The sequence below is a fragment of the Schistocerca americana genome, chromosome 2 (genome assembly GCF_021461395.2).
Source record: "Schistocerca americana isolate TAMUIC-IGC-003095 chromosome 2, iqSchAmer2.1, whole genome shotgun sequence".
NCBI classification, from domain to species: domain Eukaryota; kingdom Metazoa; phylum Arthropoda; class Insecta; order Orthoptera; family Acrididae; genus Schistocerca; species Schistocerca americana.
The window spans coordinates 858,282,629-858,303,521 of record NC_060120.1 but is presented as its reverse complement, the minus strand read 5'-3'; the positions used below and the strand labels follow the sequence as shown (position 1 = coordinate 858,303,521).

At 44.1% G+C, this 20,893-nt stretch overlaps 1 protein-coding gene across 1 annotated transcript in view; it reads right to left on the bottom strand.

Annotated features, from left to right (window-relative positions):
- Positions 1-20,893, bottom strand: part of LOC124594489 (suppressor of lurcher protein 1-like) — a 207,058-nt gene that overhangs the window by 173,679 nt on the left and 12,486 nt on the right. Inside the window, exon 2 of the mRNA XM_047132864.1 lies at positions 4,623-4,809. Within this exon, the coding sequence (XP_046988820.1) occupies positions 4,623-4,809 (187 nt within the window). The remainder of the gene's footprint in view (positions 1-4,622; positions 4,810-20,893) is intronic.

Below are 20,893 nucleotides of genomic sequence, written 5' to 3'. Positions count from 1 at the left end.
CCCTACGGCACTGCGTAGGATCCTACGGTCTTGGCGTGCATCCGTGCGTCGCTGCGGTCCGGTCCCTGGTCGACGGGCACGTGCACCTTCCGCCGACCACTGGCGACAACATCGATGTACTGTGGAGACCTCACGCCCCACGTGTTGAGCAATTCGGCGGTGCGTCCACCGGGCCTCCCGCATGCCCACTATACGCCCTCGCTCAAAGTCCGTCAACTGCACATACGGTTCACGTCCACGCTGTCGCGGCATGCTACCAGTGTTAAAGACTGCGATGGAGCTCCGTATGGCACGGCAAACTGGCTGACACTGACGGCGGCGGTGCACAAATGCTGCGCAGCTAGCGCCATTCGACGGCCAACACCGCGGTTCCTGGTGTGTCCGCTGTGCCGTGCGTGTGATCATTGCTTGTACAGCCCTCTCGCAGTGTCCGGAGCAAGTATGGTGGGTCTGACACACCGGTGTCAATGTGTTCTTTTTTCCATTTCCAGGAGTGTATATTATGTTTGAACGTTATCAATTATATCTAAGAAAACGCTCTACTAACACACAGCCAACACAGATTTAGATAACATGTTTCTTGTGAAACACAACTCGATCTTCACTCACATGAATGCTGAGTGCTATCGAGAAGGAGTATCAGACTGATTCCTTATTTCTTGATTTCCAGAAGGCTCTTCACACCCGAATGTCTCAAGCAGCTTGTAGTGAAACTGCGTGCTTATGGAATATCGTCTCAGCTGTGCGACTGGATACGTGATTTCCTGTCAGAGAGGTCACAGTTCGTGGTAACTGACTGAAAGTCATCGAGTAAAACATAAGTGATTTCTAGCGTTCCCCAAGGTCGAGTTATAGGCCCTCTGCTGTTCCTTTTCTATATAATCGATTTAGGAGACAATCTGAACAGCCGTCTTGGGTTGTTTGCAGATGATGCTGTTGTTTATCGTCTAGTAAAGTTATCAAACAGATAGCGAAAGAATTGAGAAAAGATATCTGTATGGCGCAAAAATTGGCAGCTGACGCTAAATAATGAAATGTGTGAGGTCATCCACCGAGTGTTAAAAGGAATCCATAAGACTTTGCTTACACGATAAAGCAACCAAATCTAAAGAACATAAATTCAAATAAAAACCTTGGCATTAAAGTAAAGAACAACTGAAGTCGAAAACAACGCATAGAAAAGGTCAGCTAAGCGAAGATTACGTCTTATTGGTAGAACACCCTTAAGATGCGACAGATCCACTAAAGAGACTACCTACCTACGCCCACTTTTGGAGCACTGCTGCACTGTGTGGGATCCTTACCAGCTAGGAGTAACGGAGTACATCGAGAAAGTTCAAAGAAAGGCAGCACATTTTATATTATTGGTAAATAGTGGAGAGAATGTCACGGACATGATACAGGATTTACGATGGACGCGATTAACACAAAGGCGTTTCTCGTTGCGGCAGAATACCTCACGTAATTTCAATCACCAACTTAATCGTCCGAATGCAAAAATATTTTGTTGACACCGACCTACATAGTGAGAAACAATCATCATTAAAAAAATAAGGGAAATGAGAGCTCGCATAGGAAGATATAGGTGTTTGTTTTTTCCGAGCGCTGTTCGAGAGTGGAATAATAGAGAATTATTGCGAAGGCAGTTAGATGAACCCTCTGTCAGGCACTTAAGTGTGATCTGATGAGTATGCTTGTAGATGTAGATGCAGGTTTTCTCTTAATCTCTTTATTCTCTTCGATTGTGAAGCTAAACATGCTTCTCGCTGCTGACCTGTTTCATTTCTTCACTGTTGTGTATCCTTGTCAGTTCATCATTAGCAAGACCTTCTCCTTTTTTGTCGGCATCCTGTTAAATGTTAATCTCGGGTAACACAATAAAATTCCAGTTAATACACTTTTCTCTACCTTTCGCAATTCACTTTCATTTCAGTTTATTTCACTTTCTATTATTTCTCACTTTTCCTTGATCCACACTAATCGGTTTACAAAAATATAGTGGTGCATGTATCGAGCCGCCGTCTACATATACCCTTCTGAGCTGGAGAATATAAAGCGTATCACAAGCACAACGAGATAACGGAACAATGGAGAATATCCTCAGACATACTGAAACATTTTTAAACATTCTGGAAAATTCCAGAATGATATGAAACAATCTCGAAAGTTCTGAAAGATTCTATAACGTTCTGGAAGATTCTACGACTTTATTCAGCATTCAGTCCAGTCGATTCCCAGCTGCTTCCCTTAAGAAGACCATTGGTGCGACGCCGTGATATTTTCGAATCCACCCCCTATAGCTCTGAACCGAAACCTTCTTAATGGGTGGGGGATGGAGGGATAACTTACCACGTAGCCCCCGTGGACCTGAAAAATTGGCTTACGACGTTTTAGCGTCACGCACTGACGCACCATACTTACATACAAATGTGGTGTCTGTACGACTGGTGATAGAGCGGCCGTAAAGAAATTATGTTACTAGAAACGAGGAGCCCCAGCGGCCTACAGGGGTTGAATTAAATGAGTGATGAAGGTTGGAAATTTGTGCCGGACGGAGACAAATCCCAATGCTCCGCTTCTCTAGAATGTTTGCGTTAGTGGCCGTCCGGACACGCTTCCCATCCGACGGAACAGACACTACAAATCAATATGGGCGAGGATGGCTCTAGGTACTTTCAGTGTGGGTGCACCGAACCCCGGCAGGACTTCGATTGCTACGAGCATTGGGATTAGTGCAAGGGACCTCTACTTGCACGTGACTGGGTGAGAATTTGGGTTGGATGGCAAGCTTACCAAGATAGTCAAGGGGGTTAGGAAAACCGTTCTAGAGAAGTGCAGTATCCGGGTTTGAGTTCCTTGCCCTGCACAAAATTTTAGCCTACTTCACTGATTTACACTCACGCTCATAAATTAAGCATAATGCTGATACATGGTGAAACAACGTTCTGGTGGGCGGTTGGCGGGTTTAAATCACCTCGGGGTACGACCATACGGTGCATTTGACCTGCGGTCGTCGCACGGTGGCGCTGGCAGCTGTCCACATACGCAAAAGTGTGTTGGTGCATGTCAGAGTACGATGCAGCGAGTAGGTGTGCAGACGTTTCCAGAAGTGCTAATGGTGACTGTGTGTTGAAAATGGCTCAAAGAACACATATTGATGACGTTATGAGGGGTAGAATACTGGGGCGACTGTAGGGTGGTGAAACACAGCAGACCGTAGAATGGGCCTTCCGTGTGCCACAAAGTATGATCTCAAGATTATGGCAACGATTCTAGCAGACAGGAAACATGTCCAAGCGGTACAGTACGGAACGTCCACAGTGTACAACACCACAAGAAGACCGATATCTCACCATCAGTGCCCGCAGACGTCCACGGGGTACTGCAGGTAGCCTTGCTCGGGACCTTACTGCAGCCACTGGAACAGTTGTCTCCAGACACACAGTCTACAGACGACTGAACAGACATGATTTATTTGCCCGGAGAGCTGCAAGGTGCATTCCACTGACCCCCGGTCACAGGAGAGCCCGTAAAGCCTGGTGTCAACAACACAGTACATGGTCATTGGAACAGTGGTCCTAGGTTATGTTCAGGGACGAATCCAGGTATTGTCTCAACAGTGATTCTAGCCTGGTTTTCATCTGGCGTGAACCAAGAACCAGATACCAGCCCCTTAGTGTCCTTGAAAGGGACCTGTATGGAGGTCGTGGTTTGATGGTGTCAGGTGGAATTATGATTGGTGCACGTACACCCCTGCATGTCTTTGACAGGGGAACTGTAACAGGTCAGGTGCATCGGGACTTCATTTTGCACCAGTATGTCCGCCTTTCCAGGGGTGCAGTAAGTCCCACCTTCCTCCTGATGGATGATAGTGCACGGCCCCACCGAGCTGCCATTGCGGAGGAGTATCTTGAAACAGAAGATATCAGGCGAGTGGAGTGGCCTGCCTGTTCTCCAGAGCTAGACCCCATCGAGCACGTCTGGGATGCTCTAGGTCGATGTATCGCTACACGTCTTCAAATCCCTAGGACACTTCAGGAGCTTCGACAGGCGTTGGTGCAAGAATGGGTGGCTATACCCGAGCAGCTGCTCGACCACCTGGTCCAGAGTATGCTACCCCATTGTGTGGCCTGTGTACGTGCGCATGGTGATCATATCCCATATTGATGTCGGGGTTCATGCGCAGGAAACAGTGGCGTTTTGTAGCACATGTGTTTCGGGACGGTTTTCTCAACATCACCAATGCTGTGGACCTACAGATCTGTGTCGTGTGTGTTCCCTATGTGCCTATGCTACTAGCGTCAGTTTTGTGTAGTGCCACGTTGTGTGGCACCACATTCTGCAATTATCTTTAATTTATGAGTATGAGTGTATTTCATTGTCTCTAGGCAGTGCTGATTTCTCGTAGTGTAACAACACACCTGTTTTTATTATGGTATTGTTTATTGGTTGTATAAAAAAGAAGATAAGGAGGAACAGTGAGCGAGTAAAAGAAACAAGAATAAATAAATAAATAAATAAAAACCTGGTTCCACAAAGGGGCTGTTCGCCAATGAAGAACTGGTTTCCAAATGTGAACCTCTGCAGACTACTGTAGGAGAGGGCAATAGTGCGATACTTACTCTCTGTGGCTCTCTGGCGGCTGGTGCAGCAGGAAGTCGTTAAAGACCACTTGGACGCGCTCCTTGCCGCGCCCCTGGAAGTCGTAGCGGCAGTGGCTGCCCGGTGGGTAGGGGTCCGGGTAGCCGGGGGACGACACCGACCCGTTCTTCACCAGGTCGCTGCTCAGCGTCGCGTCGCAGTTGGACGCTGTGGGCACACCAGAGAGGAAGGCGAGCGTCAGCGTCAGCCTGATGAACCGCCCTATCTACAAGCCTGCTATGCGAAGTATCCGAATGGCGAGTTCAACAAATGCAATTTCTGATTAACTTCTCACGAGCAGTGTTAACAGCCTTGTAGAATCTTTTAAAGGACGTCATATTCTACTCTAAGGAATTATTCCTTTCACAACTGCCTACAAGTGGCACTGGAGCAAAATCTTTTGCAATAACGCTTGAAAATGGCGCAAAGACCGGAACTGCAATTGTGAAATAAATAATAACTGCAGTCGAAGGCAAATATCATGTCTTTCAAAAAATGCAGTTTCGTTTCAAACTCCAAGGCCAACAAAACGTCACACAACCAGGGAATTATCCGAATGCGGCGTAAATCGGTAGATGTGATGTACATGTACAGACAAACACGACTTCGCTCAATGCTAAGCGGGACTTATAACTATAGACAAATCTCCTCCAGTCGATGAGATTCCATGGAGAAGACGTGTCTGGAGACACACCAGACAGTAGTAGGATACCAACCTGACTGTGTCCGCCCCAACAGCTGAGTGGTCAGCGTGACGGATCGCCGTCCTACGGGCCCGGGTTCGATTCCCGGCTGGGTCGGGGATTTTCTCCGCTCAGGAACTGGGTGTTGTGCTGGCTTCATCATCATTTCATCCCCATCCGGCGTGCAGGTCACCCAGTGTGGCTTCTAAAGTAATAAGACCTGCCCCGCAAGGGGCCTCACGGCCAATGACGCCAAACGGTCAATTCCATTTCAACCTGACTGTAGCCCGCTATACGGCCCGACAGCCAGTAGTGATGGTCTAGGGCATCGTTTCTTTTCATAGCAGGACTCTTTTGTTTGTCATCCTCGCCACCCTAACAGCAGAGTGGTACGTCGAGTATATTCTACGCTCCGTTTTGTTGTCCTTCATGGCAAGCCATCCTGGCTCTACGTTTGAGGAAGATAATGCTTGCCCGCACAGGGTGGGAATTTCTACTGTTTGTCTTTGTCCTTGCCAAACCGTACTTTGGCCAAAAGGTCACCGGATCTCTACTCAACTTGAGAACTTTTGGAGCATTAGGGGCAGCATCCTCCAACCATTTCAGGAGTTGATCTAAAGCACCAATTGGACAGTATTTGGGACCACATACCTCAGGAGGACATAAAAAACTGTCAATCAATATCAGACCGAAGAACTGCTTCCATAAGGGTCGGAGGTGGGCCAACGCGTTAATGGCTTGCTCAGTTCATGAAGCTCCTTCCCTTGAATAAATCATCCAATTTTTCTGAAACTGTAATCGTTTGGCTGTACACGTACATCAGATCTGCCGATTCCTTGCACTCTTACTGACGAAATAATAAATTATTAATTTTTCAGCTGTATTTCATTTCTTAAGATCTGATGACGTACTTAATTTGAAATATTTCTTGCATTAAATGTATTATGTAAGTTTACAGGGGCCGTTTTTCAAATTGCTTGAACCGGATTCTTAATCGACCAAACGATTCGGGCTATATTTGCGCTGTTTCGTTAATCATTCTCTTAATAGACACAACCTGTCCTCGTCAACATCGAAGTCGGTTATCTTAATTCCTACATTATTTCAGAGTAACAATTTCATCAAACTTTCGCGGTTGAGTGTCACTGAACAATAACCGCAGACAATCAAAACTTTTCCTTTTAGCTAAGAGAACTTCTAATGATATCTCTTACTATTTAGATGATGACAGGATATTTATAAATGGTGATACTTTGGATTTCTACCATGCTGGATTAATAATAGGATACCTACGGGTATCAATCAGTTTGGTGAACAAAAACAGCCGAAGTTGCGAAACTTAGTTCTATTTCTTTAATTAATGACCGTTTCCGGGTATCAGAACCCATTCTCAAGTCATCCAAAGACAAAAAAAATTATAAATTCCGTAACAACAAGCAAACCTTGTTAATATTGTACAAGGTTTACGTGCTATCACGAAGTATACCATTTTTTTCTGTTTGGATGATTTGAAAATGTGTTGTGGTACCTCAAACCGGTCGTCAATCAAATAAAAAGAACTGAATTTCGCAATTTTGGCCGTTCATCGAACTGATGAAAACAGTGTCCTCTTGAATCATTTGAATCATACCCATTTCTTAATGTCGTTTAGCTGCAGGACTGTTCTACTGTAGAAATTTCCCTACTTAGAGAGACATTTTAAGACCTCCATTGAAAATTTCTTCTTTTTAAACAGCAATTGGCACTGTCAGTGCAGCCTTCTCATCTTTCTTTGTCTCCTTTGTTTCTATTGATACTGAACAAGGCTTCGAAGGTGTTAAATAATCAATATTATTGTTATTCTTAGTGTTAATATAAATGGCATTTATAATTATCATTCTTCACACCTGTTATTAGTGTTGGTAATTATAATTCTTCGAATGATAATTTCTCAGATGTATATAAGTGAGACAGGAGCACGCATAGAAATTGCGAATATTTTTGTAAAGTTTACTAGTATTTGTTGTTACTGGTCTGATTTAACATAGAGCCTAAGGGACGTAACCCAGACAAGGTAAATAAACAATAAATAAGAGGGTGTGCTGAAATGTAACGCGTCCGAAATTTTAATGTGAAAGCTCTTAATGTTTGTTTAAAATAAAACAAACTTTATTAACGTTCTACAATTTTGTTCTCCATGTGTAGACATTTCTCAATACAGTCTCCCTGGCGTCGAACACTTTTCTACAAACGAGACACCAGTTCGTTGATACGAACCCTGCAGAATGTTTGACTTCGTTGATGGAGTCACAACTTCGCACTGTTTGCACCACTTTATCACGATCAAAGTGAAATCTTCGTAGTTGTTCTTTAAGTTTCGGAAAGAGATGAAAATCGGATGGAGCCAAGTCGGGACTGTATGGGGGATAATCGGTGACAGTGAATCCAAAGCATCTGATTGTTGCAGATGTGTCAGCGCTCGTTTGTAATCTGGTGTTGTCATGCTTAAGGAGAAGGTACACCATATGTGGACGAACTGTAGAATTCGAAGCTCTATTACAGCAAGTGTTTTCTCACACAGCAACAGAGTTACGTTACACACGGCCATGTTACGCGGAACATTTCTGAGCCCTCTAGTGGCAGAGGGCTGGAAGTATGTAAACACGAAGAATTAAGAATAAAACTTTATGGATTGTCACATAAAAAAATTCGGAGACATTACATCTCAGGACGCTCTTGTAAATATAGTAATGTGTGATCCGGAAATTTCAGTCAAATAAATTAGCTACACAACTGCTTAGGCTAAATTTGATTCCTCTAACCTTATAACTTCTTGGTGGTGGAATTTCATTTTCGTCTATGTAATTAATATGACTATTTTTAAAATTAATCCCGTACGCAGGAAGCTTCCCCTGACTTTACCTGGCCTGCTCTTTTTTGCCTTTTATTATTTACATTTCGAACAACCTGTCACCACGGCCTCGTGTAACCGGCAGCTGCCACGCAGATGTGACGCGTTCCCCCGGGGAACGGGACTGCGTGATTTCCGCAGCAGTCACACAGCGCCATCCGCATTCGTAGCAGGCGCGAGACGCAGCCAGTTCCGCACGCGGGCCGTGCGTGCATCACGTGAATAATACAACGGCGACGAACGAACCGTATTTTCCTCCGTTCGCGAGAAATTGGACAGCGTTGGCACGACTTAAATTTTTGATAAGAATAGAACGCCCGGAAACAACGACATGACAAATGCAGAAGAGCGCCGCCTCTGTGTTGTCGGGAAGTTCCTCCTTGAGTTTCAGTTCCGTTTCGCTGTATTTTCGCTTTCTATCCCGAGGGAATTCAGCGTTTTTCTCGGAACCTTACAAGGCTGCACAAGTGGAACCCATCAGTGATTAGTGTTCAGCGTCGATTGTGAGGCAACATATGCGAGGCGTTTAGCAAGTATTGCACACATTTTTGTTCTCGGACAATTTCGGTTGAAACAAAAGTAGAATTTGTTGTGGGACATCATGGAATATTCTCGCTTCACCACTTTCTTTCTTTTCTTTCACTGGTGCCGTGTCCCGCGCTGACGCAGGGTCGGTATTGTTAGGAACGGATGTGGCAAAGTTAGTGGAAAGGGGTGGCCGGATGCCCTTCCTGCCGCCACCCCGTACCCCCCGGGACGGAATTAGTGTACCCCTGCTGTCTGCGTCGAGTGTAATTAATGGAATAGTGCGAGTGTGTTCAGATGTCTGCGAACCGTGTAACTGAGGCGGAACGTGGGGACCAGCCCGGTATTTACTAGCGGGATGTGGAAAACCGCCTAAAAACCACATCCAGGCTGGCCGGCACACCGAGCGACGACGGTAATCCGCCGGGAGGATTCGATACGAGGCCGGTGCGCCTACCCGAGTCCAGGAAGCAGCGCATTAGCGCTCTCGGCTAACCTGGCGGGTTCTCGCTTCACCACTACAGTCTCATTAATTTCCGGTTGGTGGCAGCGCTTTACGTAGCCTTCAAAATTGCATCTGTAACAGAGGTGTGTTCCAAGCAGAACTCTGTCATTGAGACACTGGGCCATGCGTCTGTCGCCACCGCAACAAGTTCGCGCAGAACTGTTGGATCTTCCGCTTGCCGGCCGGCCGCACACAGCTATGAGCTGCAATGCTGAAACGTGCGGACACTCTTACTGGTGGTGGTGACACACTCGTCCACCATTTGGGATACTCCTAGATGTGCTCCCTCTGGGTTCCTCGTCACCTAACAAATGACCATGAGGAGCAACGAAAGACCGTATGTGCGGAATAGCTTACGCGTTACGAGTCTGATCGTAACAATTTCTGTCGAACATGGTCACAGCCGATCAAACATGGTTTCATCATTTCGAACCGAAAACAAAACGGCCATCCATGAAGTGGAGCCGCATCACCTCTCCTCCGAAGAAATTGTTCAAAGCGGCAACCTCAGCCGGTAAAGTCATGGCGACAGGTTTCTGGGACTTTGAAGGGGTTTTCTGTTTGATGTCCTCCCTCATGGTGCAACGATCACCTGTGAAGTGTATTGCTCTACACTCAGGAAAGTGAAGAAACATCCTGAGTGTGTTCATTGACAAAAATGCAAACGAACTTCTCCTTCTCCGTGACAGAGAAATGGCACCCACTGATCGGCGCACCCGAAAGGAGCTCACAAAATTTCACTGGATGGTTCTTCCTCATCCAACCTTCAGCCCGGATCTCGCATCTTCCAACTTCCATCTGTTTGTCCCAATGAAAGACGCACTCCAAAAGAAGAAATACTTGGATGACAAGGAGGTTATTGATGCAGCAAGTCGTCTGCCAGTAGAGTGATACCATGCGTGCACACAGGACTTACCTCTAAGGAGGCGTAAGGACGTCGCACTGAACAGATGTAGTGTTGAAAAATAGGGATTTGTAGCCAAAACAGTGGGGAACAATATGCTGTAGTAGAATGCCGAATAAAACCAACCTGCTTGCAGGAAAAAATATGTTGCTTTATGTATTGAACGCCTCTTAAGGACCTTATCGACCACACGCTTGCTTCACGTATCTTCCATTTCTTACTGTTGAGTGTGTTGATTGTCCATTTGAGCTAATTCTCACCTAATTCTGGGTCCTTCGTCTCACTCCAGCTGTTGTTCTAGAGAACAACGTCGTAGGTAGTCTATTCCCTGACATACTTGCTATATGACCAGCCCAGGTCAACATTCTCTTCTTCAGCACTTCGACGACGTTACTTTGTTTGTGGAACTCTCTTAGTTGGTGTTCTCTTTCAATAACACGTTATCTTTGTTGATTGCAGGCATAAAAAATTTTCTTAACTGATTTCCTATCCAATATTACAGTGGACACTTATTTCAGTAAAAACTGGACATATTTATTACCGGGGAGTATTTGCGATCCTTATTTATATAAAACTGTCAATTTTTTTCAGTCTGCAGACCGCTGCTGTTTAATTCTGAATTACGGTTTCGGCTAACGTCGCTTATCTTCAGGTAGTATTTTGTAGTTGCAGAAAAAACGGGTCGTAAAGAAACTGTTAGTTCACTGAGGTATACCACAGAAAATAACTGTGAGCTGACAGTTCCTTTAAGACAAGTTAGACTCTAATAGGAAATATATAACCTGAAGATGGGCGACATTGCGCGAAACAGGCAATTCGGAAATACAAAGCAGCGATCTGCAGGCTGAATACATTAGACAACGTATTTCTATATCTCTGCTATTTTCTTTAGAAAAACGAGCAAGTGAAACTTTTAGCAGCTGCTAGACATGTATTTCTAGGCCGCGTTTCTGCTTCGTAAAAAGCTCAAGTACAACTTAACTTATTCATAAGAACAAAACGCCCAGAAACAACAGAATGACCAATGACCACCGGCAAAACTATGGCTAAATGGTTCAAATGGCTCTGAGCACTATGGGACTTAACTTCTGAGGTCATCAGTCCCCTAGAACTTAGAACTACTTAGACCTAATTAACCTAAGGACATCACACACATCCATGCCCGAGGCAGGATTCGAACCTGCGACCGTAGCGGTCGCGCGGTTCCATACTGTAACGCCTAGAACCGCTCGGTCACTTCGGCCGGCTGGCAAAACTATCTTTTGAGTCTTAACACACAATAGGATGTAGGGGTACGCTAAGAGGTGGTGTATCAAGCGATAAAATTCCGAAGTAACGAAAGATGAAGCATAGTTTGTTTCGAAACGACAGCAAACACATTAAAACAATAAACACGTTTTGCTCGTAACGTGGTAAGGTAGCAGCCTTTTCCCTCTATGACAAGATACGGGTACGTCGTTCGAATCTGCTTCAAGTATGTGCCATACTTCATCAACGGTAATGGCTGGCGAATGGTGGCGTACCAGTCTCTCGGGAACACACGACCAGATATTTTCAGTGGGTGCGGCATCTGTGGAAAGTGCTGGTCAAACACGCTCCGTATCGAAGTAGGTCAGGATTGCATGAACAACACGGAGTCGTGCGTTAGGGGAAGATAACATCACAGAGGCCTCAAAGTTAGGGCACATCAAACGGGTGCAAAAAGTAAAATATGAAATGGCTACTGACAAAATTACCGGCTATGCGAACCACAGGTAACTATATTCAGTCCTCACTGGCGCCACATACTACCACCTCGGATGCTGGACCCATTTAACAATTTTGAATGCAACCTGACGACGTTGGTTCTTCTTGTACTCTCCGAAACCGGGTACGTCCGTCGCGGTGCTGTACGCAGAACCAGAACTGGCCTGAAAAGACGGCGTGATGTTACTCTTGTGTCCAGTGTTGTTTGGCACTCCAGTGTCGGCGTGCGTCAGGAGACTGCTCCAGATCAGACTGCTCCAGACGTCGCCGTTCCTCTGTATGGATATTTTTTCTTACTACAAAGAGGCCCATTTCCTGACTCAAGGTACATGAAGTGACACCTCGGTTGCTTGTCCCTTGGAACCTTTGAGATCCTCCATGGCGTAGGGTATGACGTTCCCCAACCCTTAGACTCCATATACACGTGACAGTCGTGGTATCCCGATACAAAAATTAGTAATCTGCCGCGTAGGAATTCTTCCTACCTATCATGTGGATACACTCTCGTAGTTTTATACCCACTCGCAGAGAGGTAGCAGATCATCTAATTCTAAAAGTGCAGTCCTAGTGTCTATGTCTTATGCAATGAAGCGGAAAGAATTTTTTTGCGCAAATAATTTTTTTCATGGGATGCCATTATGGCGCGTTTATTTAACAAACACCATAAAATGAACTTGTTCACATTGACTGTAAGCTATTAACGGTACAAGAGCGTGGTCTACCTCATGACTAGACCGAAAGCCATCCTACTGACGACTGCCGGGCTATGGCGCACAGTCTGTAACCTGAGCGTACAATCGGTATAGTTCGCATAAGATCGTACATCTTCGGTTATGCCAAAGTTATTCATTTATTTATTAATATTAACGTTTCCTGGCATTGTAAAATTTTTGAAATATAGTATTCATGACCGGTAGACTCATCCAAATGTCTGAGCGGTAAAAGGCAACGTTTGTTAACAAATTTTCATTAATGACATTCACCTGATTCGCACCAGAATAAATGCACTTTCCCCACGTATCTCTTTGTGATGTCACCAGCGATTTCTGCATCGGCACCTCATCCCACTGGCTCTGAGAACGCCAGATAGCCAACCGCCTCTGCTGGCGAGCGTGGGAACTTACCTCTCGCTCCCTACCTCTTAGGTACTGCAGCGTTGGTACATTCACTTCAAATATGAGAAACAGCAAAACTGGAAATAAAGTAAAATGCGCTCTTATCTGCAAATAAGGGGTACCTTACACCGACCAATGTTGACAGCAATATCGTTGTATGATAAAGCACAGTACTGATAGGCCACGGAGCTGAAATTCTGGCACATGCTTGCAGACAATCCCCTCATAAACACCAGCGTACAAAAGTGATTTGTGAATGAGAGACCTGCTACGTAATTTTTCCTTATGTAGTACTCCTCTTACGAGCTTTGTTCGGTTGCGCTGAATGACAACGATTTGCATGCCCAAGCTTGTAGTACACTTCATGCAATTTGATGTTCGTTGTATGCCACCATGTGATGCCATTTTAATAGCCAGCAGTACACATTTCGTTCATTTGTTCGTGTTCAGTCTTATCACTCGGCCGCAACTGATAATTATTTAAATAAAAGAAAGTTTTAATAAATAGCGGTGAAATCGCTCGGGAAATTATAAAATTATTTCTCATTGTGAATTTATAATAGTTAAAAAGAAGCTAGTAAGATTCAATACGATAACGTGTGATGCACACAACAGATAATGGTAAGGAGGTGAACCCTTGCATCAGTCATGTATTGCGTGCATCCCACGTTTTTCGTTTTAAATCTCACAAGTATTCTCATAGCTATTAAAAATTCACAATCACAGTTTTTCAGGAGTTACAGTGTTAGGAATCTATATGAGACTAACCGAAATTATTTTATACTTTTCATTTCGGCATAAAAACATGACACATAACATTTTTATTTTTATTTAAATCTTATCATTCTTGCCAACGTTAAATTTTTCAATGTGTTTTATAGAGACTACAGGACGGACACGTTAAATTTTAGGTTCCTTCAGTGTCTTCTCACCTCATAATATACCAGTCAATTTACCTTTTATTTTTCTAAAAAATAAAACAAATAAGTAAGGAAAATTAATTACACTACCAAAAATGGTGCAAATGGCTCTGAGCACTATGGGACTTAACATCTATGGTCATCATTCCCCTAGAACTTAGAACTACTAACTAACCTACGGACATCACACGCATACATGCCCGAGGCAGGATTCGAACCTGCGACCCAGTCATCACGAGGCAGAGAAAATCCCTGACCCCGCCGGGAATCGAACCCGGGAACCCCGGCGCGGGAAGAGAGAACTCTACGGCACGACCACGAGCTGCGGACAAATACACTAGTGGCCATTAAAATTGCTACACCAAGAAGAAATGCAGATGATAAATGGGTATTCATTGGACAAATATATTATACTAGAACTCACATGTGATTACATTTTCACGCAATTTGGGTACATAGATCCTGAGAAATCAGTATCCGGAACAACCACCTCTGGCCGTAATAACGGCCTTGATACGCCTGGGCATTGAGTCAAACAGAGCTTGGATGGCGTGTACAGGTACAGCTACCCATGCAGCTTCAACACGATACCACAGTTCATCAAGAGTAGTGACTGGCGTATTGTGACGAGCCAATTGCTCGACCACGATTCACCAGACGTTTTCAATTGGTGAGAGATCTGGAGAATGTGCTGGCCAGGGCAGCAATCGAACATTTTCTGTATCCATGAAGGCCCGTACAGGACCTGCAACATGCGGTCGTGCATTATTCTGCTGAAATGTACGGTTTCGCAGGGATCGAATGAAGGGTAGAGCCACAAGTCGTAACACATCTGAAATGTAACGTCCACTGTTCAAAGTGCCGTCAATGCGAACAAGAGGAGTCCGAGACGTGTAACCAATGGCACTCCATACCATCACGCTGGGTGATACGCCAGTATGGCGATGACGAATACACGCTTCTAATGTGCGTTCACCGCGATGTCGCCAAACACGGATGCAACCATCGTTTTGCCATTCCTGCACCCAGGTTCGTCGTTGAGTACACCATCGCAGGCGCTCCTGTCTGTGATGCAGCGTCAAGGGTAACTGCAGCCATGGTCTACGAGCTGATAGTCCATGCTACTGCAAACGTCGTCGATCTGTTTATGCATATGGTTGTTGTCTTGCGAACGTCCCCATCGTCTCAGGGATCGATCCGTTACAGCCATGCGGATAAGATGCCTGTCATCTCGACTGCTAGTGATACGAGGCCGTTGGGATCCAGCACGGCGTTCCGTATTACCCTCCTGAACCCACTAATTCCATATTCTGCGATTTTGGCCTGCTTTTTATATGTCCATATGTTGCACACAGTTCCTCCTCCATCCATCTCCTCCTCCCCTACTCCGTCCATCTCCCTCCCCTCCCCCCCCCCTCTCTCTCTCTCTCTCTCTCTATCACTCTCTCTGGATCTGCTCCCCTATCTATTACCTCCTCTGCTTCACACTGTACGTCTCCTCCATCTTATCTGTGTATCTCCTTTTCCTCGTCCATCTCTCTCTGCTCAGTTGAGCCTGTCTGGAGATATACCCCTGAAACACAGTGCGATGCACCTACACAACATACTACTCATGCAGGGCAGACTAGATGCGGGGCATTACCTAATTTTTTCACTTACACCCCTGCCGAACAGACTGACAAGAAAGCGAGACAATATAGCATTTTCATTCAGTTCTGAGCTACGTTTAACATTTCATGTCTGTACCTCATCAGGAAGTTAGTATAAAATCAACAGCAAAATTTATACCGAATGGGCAGACAGACAAAAAAGTGAATTAAAATACGTGGTAAAATTAGCTTCTCTGTGACGAGTAATTTAATAGCTATATTTTGAGTGGGATCCTTACCAGGACAAACTAACGAAGTACACCAAAAAGTTCAAAGAAGGGCAGCACTTTTTGCATTATCGCGAAATATGGGAGAGAGTGTCAATGCAATGATACAGGATTTGGGATGGACATCATTAAAAGATAGGCGTTTTTCGTTGCGGCGGAATCTTCTCACGAAATTCCAATCACCAACTTTATGTGACCATTCCACTTTTAAGTCGCTTTGGACGGTTTCTTCTAGCTATTTTACGATTTTTGTTTATCACCAATCGAACAGCAATGGGTCTCTGCGCCTATTTGTGTGCAGTATGTTACATACGTATACGGTGAGAGTCAATTGTCACTCTCAGCAGGTCTTCCTCCAACTCGTTTTGTCTTTTGGCGCTTTCACGTGCATATAGATAACAGATAACAGAGTCGCCAGCGAACTGCCTCACGGAACTTTCGACATTACCCACTGAATCATTTATGCGTACTGAAGACAATAACTGCCCTGTCACACTTCTTCCTGAAGTTATTTTTAAATCTGTTGCTTTTGGCTCTTTAACAATGACATGTTGAGTTTTGTCTACAAGAAAGTTCTAAAACCAGTCATAAATCTTTGCTGGTAATCCATAAGCGCGAGTTTTGTTCGATAAAGGACGTTGCTAAACTATATCGAACTCCATCCTGAAGTCAACACACGGCATCAACCTGGGCAGTGGTATCCAAGGGACCCAGATTATCACGAGGGAACAGAGTGACCTGTGTTTCGCAAGATATATGTTTGCAGAATCAATGTAGATTTTTGTAGAGAATGAACGGTATTCGCAGCTGGGGTTACAAACAACCGTCAGCTATATAAGGGAATTACAACAATGAAAACCTGAGCCAGACCGGGACCCGAAGCCAGCCCACTGTATGTCGCAACTGCGTATACATTTCAAGTATTTCGTAACAACTGTAGTCGCCGCAGTGTCTGTTCCTTCGGACACGCATGCAGGCACTGTAATATCGTTTGTATGGAGGAGATTTTCCTTCTCCAAATCAGTGGGTGTAAAAATGCACAGTATCTCCAGAACAGAATGACATCAGTGGTACAGACCTATAATTACGTGTGTTCGTTCTACGCTCCTTCTAGGAAACTGGAATGAGCTCCTCTTCTATTCCAATGCTAAGCTTTTAAAGCTCTAAGCCTTACAATAAAACGAGATGTGTTAGCGAAGCTGCGTTTTGTGAAACGAATGTGACCAGGTTGTCCAGTGATCAGAAAGTCGATATATCCTCGTAGGTTCTACTTTCGCTGATGTTACGCAAACAAGATTTGTCAATAGACGACTGTTGTTACGAAATTACAGTGTAGTGATCGTGTAACATCGTCTTGCAGAAGGTCCTGACTTGCAGGAAGACTACGCCCTGCGACACAGTCTCGCCTGCTCCTTTTTAATATTCCAGGAACGCCGGAGTCGTGTCACGTAAGTCCAGAATTAGATTCCTCCGCGCCAAAACACGGCGGAGCCCGCTCTGCCTGTCATTGTGTGTGTGTGTGTGTGTGTGTGTGTGTGTGTGTGTGCGCCTCATTCTGTCCGCCACTCTCACGTAATACGGTTACCTTTGAGCGATACAGGGCCGGCGCCATACTACATTAACATCAGGAGCACAGCGAGAAAATCCCATCTACGCTTCCATTTTTATTATCCCGTGGAACGTATCTCGGGACCTCACAAGGCGTGACTGTTCTCTCGTGGAGAGCTTTCACTCTAGGTAAGTTCATTTCTGCTGCCATCTACCTCGTAGTCTTCAAATTCTGTCTAAAGGTAATACAGTTAATCACCTTCATGACCTGCTCGAAGGAATACGTAATTTCGGAACAGCACTGCAAAAGAGAAATATCTCTTTATTGGCTTGAGATGTGCTACTGTTGACTTCTTATAGCTGTCACAGTTCAAAGGATGACTTATACTCAATTATACCGGCATCATAATACAGCTTTCACTTTTTTGCCTCTAATAGACCACGTAAATATCTACATATCTACTTCTGATTTAACTTCCGGTTATTCTAACAATTTGTCATTCGATCAGAGCGGTGTTGTTTCCGAAATTCTGCCCACTTCGCTCCAGTTTTCTTTTTCTGGACTTCGGAAAGTAACATAGTGTCTTGAAACATATCTCTCGTCAGAATTTCATGTTCTTAAATATTCACCTCTTCCAGATCACTTCTAATTTCTTGGTACCAGTTGCACCAACGAGCTTTTTTTCCGCCTGACACGTTCAAAAATTATCTTGCATATCCTCTTTTCATTCATGCACGCCATTACATTTAATTGTTCAATTTTCTTGTACAAATCTTCATCACTCCTGTTCTTGTATTCATCGTTACGTTTTACTGGCCCCAATATTGTTCTTTGTTTTCGTTTCTTTCTTTTACATGCTTTCTGTTTCTTCTGTTTTATAGTTTTCATATCCAAGCGTTCAGCTGCATATAAATATTATGGTTTTATTAGTGTCTCATAGTGTGTAATTTTGAGGCGATATAGGTCTCTTAATGTAATTGTCTTTAGTAACTGAAAGAACATGTCCATCTTCCTTGTATGAGTTTATTAGCAGCAGGAGTCGGCGCCTTCATCATCAGAACGCTGCCTATCGACGACGTGCTCCAGTTTAGGGACTGGCAAAGCCTATTTTGCGGCTCCGGCGTTGCAGCCCCAATCATTTTTATACTGAAGTCCACAGCAGGATGCACGCTCGCCTTGCTGCAAGTCTACTTTGATTGTTTCTCCATATGTTTCCATTTGAGCTCTCACTACTAATCACGATACTGCATTATAATCGGAGGAGTAATATTTGAATCATTAGGGCCTCCAGTCATTATCGTCAGTCTGTTGCATCACAGAGAGTAGGAGCTCCTTGTTCTCGAGCCAACTCTTATTCTCATAATAGTTCAGTATACCCTATCCTTTAGCCTACTGTTTGTATCGACAATCAAGTACCTTTGTGTTCAAGTTTATAATAAATCCCATTGCAATATTTAATCCGCGTATCATTTCGTAGATAGGCGCAGAATCCCATTTCCTATAGTTTGTTATGATAAAATTCCCTTTTTTTACTGAGTAGTTTACGATTTTTATCAAATTATGGTGAGTGTGCACTCCTTATTTTACCAACTAACAGGTCCACTATCAATTCCTTTCGTTACCGTTGTGCACATAATTAATTAGGTGGTAGGTAAGGAGGGTGCCGAGTGCATGTCTAGTTCTAATGCAAAATTCGGCAGAATTAAAGCGGTACAAACTCTTCTCCACCCGGGCATCTCGCATACTTACAGGGGAATGGAGAAATAGATAGCACCCGACATCAGGGACGATCAAAATTCGGTTCCAGAGAAATGTCAGAGCACCCGACACAATGCTGACGCTATGAATTTAGGATAAACTGATGAAAGGAAAACTTACATTTATAGCATATATAGATTTAAAGAAACTTTTTGACAATGTTAAGTAGAATAGTACCGCTGAAATTCTGAAGGTGGCAGGGATAAAATACAGCGATAGAAATATTTTATTTTTGTTTTAATTTAGACTGAAAGCAGACTGTAAGTTATAAAAGTCTAAGAACATGAAAGAGAATCGTAGTTAAGAAGGGACTGAGATAGGATTGCAGTCTATTCCCGATGATAGTAAGCAAGCTACGGGGAGAACCAAGAAAAAATTTCGGAAGAGAAGAAGTAGAAGCTTTTGGTGATTGACATCAAGCGATCGTAAATTTGGTAATGGAGGAAGGTGGTGGGAGTGAAACTTTTAGGACGACACCAAGGGTTGACTACCGTAACAGAATCAAATGGCTGCAGCTTGCAGTCGTTAAGCAGAGATGAAGATATTGGTACAGTACAGACCAATCATTATTAGTTTCAACTTCTGTGCTCTGTTAACATATCTCTCGGCATCAGTTACACCAAATACAGCAGAAGACCTGATTTATGTATTCTAATCGTCGGCCGCCTCCACATTTTCCTCCACTGCTATATTTTTCCTTGCTCCAAAGGAAGCCTTCTCCTGGTGAGGAACTTCGAAAGCTTCTAGCAACCTCTAATTTCATAGTACATTTCTTCACTCCTTTTAATATCCTTTATGTCACCATATTTTCAGTACCTTCATTTCCTTCATCTTCATGTTTTCAGCAGTTCACATTTTTCTTCGATACGATGGTGTTCCAGACGAACACTTTCAGAATTGGGGCCTCCATCCCATACCGACATTTGATAAAGGTAGTTATCATTTAATAAAGAGATCTTCGTTCACATTTTGACTCCAAATCCTCAAACGATGGCGATAAGACTTCAGCTAGCACATCGGTTAAAGAAGGAAAAACATGTGGGGCTAAAATTTAATTCCAGAGCTTCGGTAATGAGTGAATGTTCAAATTTACATATCAGTGCGATGTATGGTGAGGGGGTGGACAAGAGGTAATAAATAACAGATTCTTGGGCATGTAGTTCGAGTAATGCACCTAAAGAAAAGCCTGTTTGTAGTGTAGCGGATGCTTTTCGCTTCGTTTTATTTCTGAACAACTTCATTGGAAAACATACCAAACCAAAACACAGTGAAAGTTAGGTGTTCGGTCGAAACGTGTTTGAAAAGGGCCAAAAATTGAACATCCTGATGTACGCACACCAACAGGACGGCACAAGACGCAGTTGAAAATGAATGACAAGTAAAAAGAAGCGAAACGCCTTTCATTCACATGCGTTATACGAGCCACGTCTTCAGAAATAGAGAAGCTAATGAGGAACGTCGGAAAATATAAGAAATAATGGTTGTAACTGGGTGTGAAGGTATGTTATCTTACTTTTGCGAGATGCGGCCTAATTGTATTAAAAGCAAAACTTTCCGGGAACTTGAGCTCTTTCTCACTCAGGAATGCGTCTGCTAGACGAAGTTGGGTCGTTGGGCAACGTAACATCGCAGAGTGCCTTGCGAAATTGCTGCAAAATTCACAGGTTGGCTGACCATAAAATGTAGTGGCACTTTTGGGAGTCGAGACTTCCAACAGCGCCCAAGCGAACAGTGGCTCTCACTTCACAGACTTATGTGAGTAAGTCAACACACATTTTCGC